The sequence below is a fragment of the Sinohyriopsis cumingii genome, chromosome 3 (assembly GCF_028554795.1).
Source record: "Sinohyriopsis cumingii isolate HCF-2022 chromosome 3, ASM2855479v2, whole genome shotgun sequence".
In the NCBI taxonomy this organism is placed as follows: domain Eukaryota; kingdom Metazoa; phylum Mollusca; class Bivalvia; order Unionida; family Unionidae; genus Sinohyriopsis; species Sinohyriopsis cumingii.
Window position 1 is genome coordinate 134040655 of NC_142963.1, and position 8269 is coordinate 134048923.

Genomic DNA, 8269 nt, shown 5'->3' on the forward strand with positions numbered 1-8269 from the left:
ACTTCGATGCTAATATTAGAGATCTGAAGTATAGAATTAAAACTATACAATATTATAAAATGTGTGTATATATCTTAATAAGCACGTCTTTATTTGTCTGTCCGTGCGCCTAGATCCGACCTATACGAAAGTTTTTCATATGGGCGAATAAGTCATAACAATCGCAAAAACAACGGTTTTGACACATTTGATATCAGATGACAAATTTGATTTTAATTGATATGTTTCTAATCATACTAAATCGATCTGTGCCAATAGACATGTGTGAAAATGCAAAATAGAAGGTTTTGTTCTTTTTACTGAATATCGGGTGCGACTTTACCGATCTGCATATCCTTGCTACGTGAATCTACCATTGCCGTTTTGCGATCGTACTACATATTTCGATGCTATTGCTATATATCTAAAGCATATAACTAAAGCCGTACAACTGTAAATAGTATGTGTATGTATCTTATTAAGTATATCTTCCTTTGTCTGTCATTTCGCCTAATGTCTTCCTATACGATCGTTTTCCATACAGGTGAATAACTCATAACAATAGCAAATAAACCCCGATTTTGACAAATTTGATATAAATTGATAGGTTTCGCATCAGTCTAAATCGATCTGTGATAGTAGAAATGTAAGAAAATGCAATATGAAAGTTGTGGTATATTTGACTCTGTATCTCTTGTGAATTTAACAATCTTCATAACCTTGATACGTGCATCTTCCATTGCCGTTTGTCTCGGTATCACAAACTTCAATGTTTATAGTATAAATCTGAAGCATACAAGGAGAGCTATACAACAGTATATAATATGTGTATGAATCTTATTAAATACATCTTGATGTGTCTGTATGTCCGCCCAATGTCTTCCACAGCGAGCGTTTTCCATATTGTGTATTGTTCCACTTCCTGTTTTTACACTACCTAATTTTGACCTAGTTTAATAAACACCCATTTCTACAGAGGACACATCTGTCGCAGCCTCGACATTTTTTTACACTTATCAGCATTGAGTCACTCGGACAAAAAGATTTGTCAAAAGTCATATCATTATTATTAATGAAGTGAAACAAGGACACATACGATAAAAAAAATAATACATTTCTCCAATTCACTTTTTTCCAACCAGGAAGTCCTCTTAAAATCTTTACCAACTATTCTGACAAGGCAAATACAATTCGTTCCATACCAATCATCCAGTCTGCTACTCAACATGTGTTAGCTATGTGACTCACAGCTGATAACTGCATCTCCATCACTTTTTTAGAATTGTGTTTTGTGTTTTACGTGAATATGTCATTACTGATTTTCTGAGGTGGTTCTTGGGTATTTTACTTTGGAGTAATGAACATGAAACACACGTTTATGGTATATTTCATAAATAAATCAGCATCCTCTACATTACTGCTAATTTAAATAAAATTACGTGTATTACTATTAGGATTTTTCTCTCAAAAATGGGCAATTTTACTTTAATAGTAAATTTTCAAACGTCCATTAAACTAATCTTGATATTTAACTTATTTTGACAAATTAATTCTTTCTAAATGTCTTCTGTCTCCTATTATTTGCACTATTAGAGAAATAAGTTATGAAGTATGCAAAACAGTTTTGTACCTTAAACAGTACATGTACATTAAAGAATTGGGGTTCTGCATATTCACAATGCCATTTAATTATTGCAAGGATGTTGTACACTAAATCCAGTATTCTTTTATTATAAGTAAACAATTGTATTATTATACCATCATGATTTTCCCCCAATTTCATTCTTTCAGCTTTTCCAACAAAATATCTGTTCCAAAACAAATTTTTTGATAAATATAGGAACAAATTCTGAGTAAACACCATTTTTCTTTTGTTGTCGTTGTTAATGGTAGACTGAGAGAAGAAAATGCAGCAGCATATAATATGAACTTAAGTGAAGTTATGAACTTACTAAGCCTGGATTTAAATAAATGGTATCACTTGTATTTCTAATGACAGCCACAATCCTCTAAGTTTGGGCTCAAGACCAGCAATAGTGAATAGAGGTATTTCGAAAGACATATAACAGCTCACTTATTATAATGTTACTAATTAGCATTATTGAAAACTTCTTAGATATCAAAATAAATAGTATATATGTATGGTGCTTGTTGGCGACATTGGCAGATTAGTCACTCCACATCCTGGTTCCCGGGCAGTTTTGATCTCTCACAATAATAATCACGGGCACAGTGGCTCGTTACAAAGAAAATCAACAGATTTGGGTTCTAACCTGTAACACTATTAACATATTATATTGTTACAGGTTAGAACCCCATCCCTTGACTTTCTTTGTAACGACCCCCTGTCATCATGGGCAGTAAATTTGAAACATACTACTTCCGGGTCAATCTATTTTTAAGGTGCAATATATACTAGTACATAATGGGAGGTAACTCAAGTTGTGCTATTCAATTCAATTCATTAATGAAAAAATGGAAATAAATAGGTAAAAAGGCAATTATTTATTTTGCAGATGAATATTTATCGAATATTTAACATTCAGCAGCGTAAATATGCATTTATTTTATTGATATTTGTGGCAAGAGTGCAGAAAAGGACGACGTGCTTCGTGGGCAGATGGAAATCTGCCCACGAACTTTTATCTGCCCACGAAACCGTCTGAGGACGACAAAACTGCCCACGACCCACCTTAAATAATAGTATATATATATATATATATATATATATATATATATATATATATATATATATATATATATATATATATATGAATGAGTTCTTCACCAGGGTATTTACTCCACGCTGTCCACTGTAACCTTTCCATACTTTTCCAGAAAGATTTTTTGTTACTATTACTACTTGTAGTTAATTTATACATTATATGATAAACACTTGAAAAATCCATGAGATATCAGATATCAGATATTTTACATAAAAGATCAAATATACCAGGGATATTTAGAAACTTTTGTGTATTAGTGTGTTGTACAACAAAGTTCTTTATTAGCAAAGAGTACATAAGTGCAGCTTAAAGTATGCCAGTGCACATCTATACATTTTGTAAATTTTATATATCCAATCAATAAATGTAATTTTGTATTCACGTTTTGATCTCGCGTTCATACACCGGAGAACTGCACATCTAATCTCTGTGCGGGTTTCATCTCGTCTGCTCTCAGCGACTTTTTGATAACGAGATTCAGCTAAAATTCAAAGTTGAAAGATATCTAATAAAATTTATAATATATATAATAAAGCTAAGATATCGAATAAAGTGTTCTTGACGATTATGTGCATAACAATTTTGGCTTATACCGAATACATTTATACAGAAATTCAGATTATGAATGGAAGGCTAATTGATAAAATGGTCAGTTTCAATGCGAATCTCATAACATTAAAAAAAATATTTCACGAAGTTCGGACTGGATCAAAGATCTTTGCATATCAACTGTAAACATGAGACCAAAAGAATTAGAACCAACTTTAAAAATCTTTTCTTATATGGATATTAAATAGTAAACAGGTTTAGAGAATCTGGAAATATTTTACCAACTTTCCACCATTATGTCACCAAACCTTACACAAAATAGATTAAGGGCAATTACAAAATGCAAAAAACAAATTGGTACGTGATATGCAATGCTTTATTTGTTCCAATACAATCCAATATATTTAATAACAAAGAATGTATCGTTACGTGTGCTAACAACTTGGATAGAAACTAGGGAACTGCACATTTCAGAAAGATCGGTATCTTCCCAGATTTTGTTACTGAACATCCACATACGACAAAGTTATGGAAATGAAGTCATTGCTAATATACATTGCATTACTTATATCTTTATAAACGTTTTTGGTACATACAGTTACTTCACCACTTAAAACAGCATCGATATCCTGATCCGTCGTTTTAATCTCTAAATGTCCATATCTGGAGTTGTTCCTAAATAACAAACATAGTGTGGCCGGCACTTTTTTCACAGTAATTTTGTAAAATTGCATTTTGTCTTCACTTGCACAGATATAAATGATGAGCAAAGAATTAATAGCACTCACACGATACTATTGTATGTCGCTAGATGGCATGAGCGTACTAAAGGACGTGTACACTGATTCTATGTTTGAGAAGGTTTTACTCGTAAGAAATATGTCTCAAACGGTGAACAAAAACTTCCAAATACATGAAACATATCTGGACTAGTTATATGAAGGTTTGTTCCATTGCCACCACGTACAATAATTCTAAGAATGAAAATAAAGTTTGTTTTCTCTAATGATTTTGCAAAATTTATTTATGGTTTATTTAATCCGTGATTCTTGTTTGTTTTTATTTTTTTAAATAAGCGTTAAATAAAAAGCTGTAAATAAAAGGATATGCTTGCTTCAAAATATCTGGCAAATAAAATGTCCGTTCGCACTGCAGTCATTATCATTCAAGTTGTACTGATAGAGTGGAAATAGATCTCCGCAATGCTCGTTTCCGTTCAGATTATTGGGTTCACCTGGCTGCCAGAAAACATAGGTAATCATTCCACCACTTAACCAGTACCACTGTCCATGTGATGAAATGTCCGTTGCACCAACCCAAACGGTACCGCAGTTACCTAAACTCCAAAATAATACAGAAAGTTAGCAGAATATTTTTAAACAAAAATAAACTATTGCAAATATGTGGTGGATATTAAACTCTCATTTATCCCAACACCTCTTTACTGTTCGCTTTACACAGAAAGAAATATATATATATATATATATATATATATATATATATATATATATATATATATATATATATATATATATATATTCAACTATCTATCTATATGTGACGCATCTTCTCATAGAGAATGTTATTCTGCTCATATCGCCAAAATTACAAGCACTTAGATATCACTAGAAACTTATACACGCTTTATGACGGCAAGCATCTTAGTACGTTTTATGAATTTATGTTTGCAATATCTGACTTTGCATTTTTGGAACATGGCTTTTGATCTGATGAATGTAATTTTGCTGACGTGACGTTACATTCTGTGCATAAATATCTTTGATTTCATTGATGTTATCATCTAACATTTTCTTCAGCATCTATAACAAACTACCACTACTACAACTATTACATAGCAGTAGTAGTAGTAGTAATCGTCGTAGTAGTAAGACTAGTAGAATAAGAATAAAGATGTTGCTGCTGACACTTTACCGGCTTTCGATCGTGACACATCTTTGAAGAAGTCAAAGTTCTCTGCCTTCAGACTGATCAAATCTCCACCTTCTTGCTGGCAGACTGTCCTGGCTTCAGACCAGGATTTACATTCGTTGTGGAACTTGAAGCAAAATTGGTCTCGCTCATAATACACGTATCCAGACGGACACGTGGCATTGCCTGCAAAACATTTATCAGTCATTAAATGACAACTCACTTTTTATTTCGCTCTTTTCACTTTATAATAAATGTTGAATCATTGTAATAAATACGAAGAGCTGAGAGTACATTTCTTTACCGGATACCCGTAATAGATTTAACATAACCGGTTAATAGCGTTCGGCAATAACTCATTTGTGAAAGTGAACTAGTAAGCAATAATGCACCATAAAAATTAAAGTTTTTAAAATCTTGTGGAAATATATGTTAAATTTGCTAAGATAAAAATATTTCGCCCATGATTTTGCATGAGGTTCTGGGGTACATTTCACCCTTTTATTTTTGTCATATTCTCCCCATTTCCTATAATAATCAATGTCAAGCAAAACAGACTTTCATCATCACTCAATCGTTATGTGTGTCGCTGTGTTAACATGACTTAAACACAAAACCATACGTTACCTGAACTATTTGCTCAGATTACTAAATAATCCAGGTACTACGAGGTGCTGAGAATTTACATTTTACAAAATCGTGTACAGCCCCATGAATAAGAATCGACCTAACAGAAAGTGACAAATAGATCAGTATGGCGTGATTTTATTCCTGGGCAGAGCTACTATGTTTGTTGGACGCTTAAATGTAAGAACTCTTCATTAATGATCGCTATATTCGCAACGTTTTGTTTCCGACCAAAAGGATGTTTTTTTTCCTTCAATCGTTTTGTATACAGCCTGAGAACCTAGATATTTCGGTTCATTTCTTTTATCGAAAGCTAGGGAGAAATAAAGATCAATACAAACTAATTAATTATTTCAATATTAATGCAGATATCTTAGATTTTTAATGAACAAAAATCAATCATGCATATGAGCGTTCTTGAACATTGACAAGAAATTATTCTGAGAATGATCTTTGTTCAGATTATTTTGCTAAAATATCTGAAACCCAAGTTATTCGTTCATCACAAATATTGATTAAAATTATTGACACGAAATGTTTCATTCGAACCTGTAATAAAATACTGGTTTGTCTGTTGTGTTTCGCACATTGGAAAATGTTCAAACTTTAAACAAAATATGTTCCTTTGAATATCCCCAATTGTAATACTTGTTATTTTATAATCGGTATATATATCTTAGGAGCAGGATGAAATACTTCTAATTGTTTTTAGTATGTTTTTGGTTTCAGGTGCATAACTAGTCCTTACACATGATATCAGTTTCTCAGAAGATTGTTAGATATGACACTTTCTGAACTATAGAGATAAACTGTTTTAAAAACCAATCCCCTATTTTTCTTACTTTACTTTTTTTCATATTTTAAAATATCATACTTGAACTTAGTAATGACCAGACTGTAAAACTTTGGCTTTGAGTTTCGAGAATAGGCAATTTTTTTGTACTTTGTGCTATTTCAAGTCCATTTCTTGAGTATACATCAGTAGTGGTATGCATCAGCTGTTTATTTAAGGCACTAGTGAGCACTACTACACCATAACAAAATGAAAGTTTCTAAAATATAGTGGTTTTTCACAACAGTGATAAAATATGTCCCTCCAATTAACTGAAAGACGTGTACGTCTATTTTTACTTCCTTAATTTGTGAAAGTTATACAGCAATGTATCTTTGTCTCTTTCCGCGGTGCTCCAAAGCCATGAAACTGAACCATTATTCCATCCAAATGGTTTCTTGAGATAGTTGTGCTTAAAAATGTTTTAACCTAGCACTTCATTATCTTACAACGCATTTGCCTTTCTTGTCAGAACACTAATAACGCTATTAATACGACTAGGACTATTAAATCATTAAATATCCTTAAGAATAGAGTTTATAAATACAATTAAATATTATCGGAATCAGAAGTCTTCCAAAGAATTTTACTGTAGTTTAGAAAAATATGAATGTTAACAAGAACAAATGCAGCAAACTCAATATACATGTTTGTACCGTTTCCTTTCAACAATTCTGCGCTAATCAGAAGTATTGATTAAAGCACATTTTCGCGTTCCCAAACACAATAGATTACCCTAAAATCAGTATACAATTTTAGGTTTTCTTTAAATATTGTCTTCATCTTATTATTGAAGATGTATTTAATACAGATGCGTAAAAATCTTACCAAAGCACGATGATCCTTTATTTGCATTAGATGTACATCTATGTAACGTGTCATCCATCTTTCTTTCCAAGGTTTCAATATTTGCAGACAATGCACTAATTTTTTCATCTAAATTCCCAAAACTTCCATCCTGCCTAGCTAGCACGGTGTTTATCGCATCTGCTATGTATTGTTTGATGTTTGCTTGACAGGAAGAATCTCCAAAGTACTGGTACACATTGCGACCGTGAGATTTCGTCATGTTTTCCTTACGATCATTCTCAATGATGGCATTAGCATAAACGGTCCAGATTATAACCGTGTCGAGCAAGATCAGCCAAATGCATGAGGGTCTGTACGACATTCCACCTGCTTGTTACTGAAGCGATGTAAAGTAGCAAATGGTGAATTAGCTCAATGTGCTTCACTCCACAATGTTACATTTATGTATTATTATCAAAGATGATGTTTCTAAAGGGTACAATAGAGTACCTTATGAACAAAATGACTACGGATGGATTGACATATGTGGCTCTGCCTCAAAGTGTTTCGAATGGAAACAAATGCCACCTTGCAACATTAAATACTTGTTTCTTCTGCCTACTTGAGACTGATTGACATGTGTCACGTGAAGTTGAAAACATTAAATAAACAAGGACTGGTGACCCGGAATGGCTTCATTATCTTGTACATGGAACAGTGTGAGAGTCGTGAAAAGTATACATCAAGATCGATTAAGGATTTCGTGACTCAGATTGTTTGTTGTCTAAAGATAAATTAGAAGAGTACCCTCTTCATACATATTTTTGTCTAGTATTTG

The 8269-nt window shown here is 32.6% G+C and overlaps 1 protein-coding gene across 1 annotated transcript; it reads right to left on the minus strand.

Moving 5' to 3' along the window:
- Positions 1-3621: 3621 nt before the first annotated feature.
- LOC149803897 (perlucin-like) lies at positions 3622-7948 on the minus strand. The gene is made up of 3 exons (XM_089951457.1): positions 7471-7948; positions 5187-5369; positions 3622-4590 (listed from the first exon to the last, which is right to left on the minus strand). Exons 1-3 carry the CDS (start codon positions 7811-7813, stop codon positions 4370-4372), a joined length of 747 nt encoding a protein of 248 aa, XP_089807583.1. The 5' UTR covers positions 7814-7948; the 3' UTR covers positions 3622-4369.
- Between the last annotated feature and the right edge of the window lie 321 nt (positions 7949-8269).

Coding starts and splice junctions, on each gene's coding strand:
- LOC149803897 (XM_089951457.1), bottom strand. CDS start 7,813: ATGTCGTACAGACCCTCATGCATTTGGCTGATCTTGCTCGACACGGTT. Junction 5,370..7,470: donor TAAAGGATCATCGTGCTTTG/GTAAGATTTTTA, acceptor AATGTTTTGCAG/GCAATGCCACGTGTCCGTCT. Junction 4,591..5,186: donor TGTGTCACGATCGAAAGCCG/GTAAAGTGTCAG, acceptor TTTGGAGTTTAG/GTAACTGCGGTACCGTTTGG.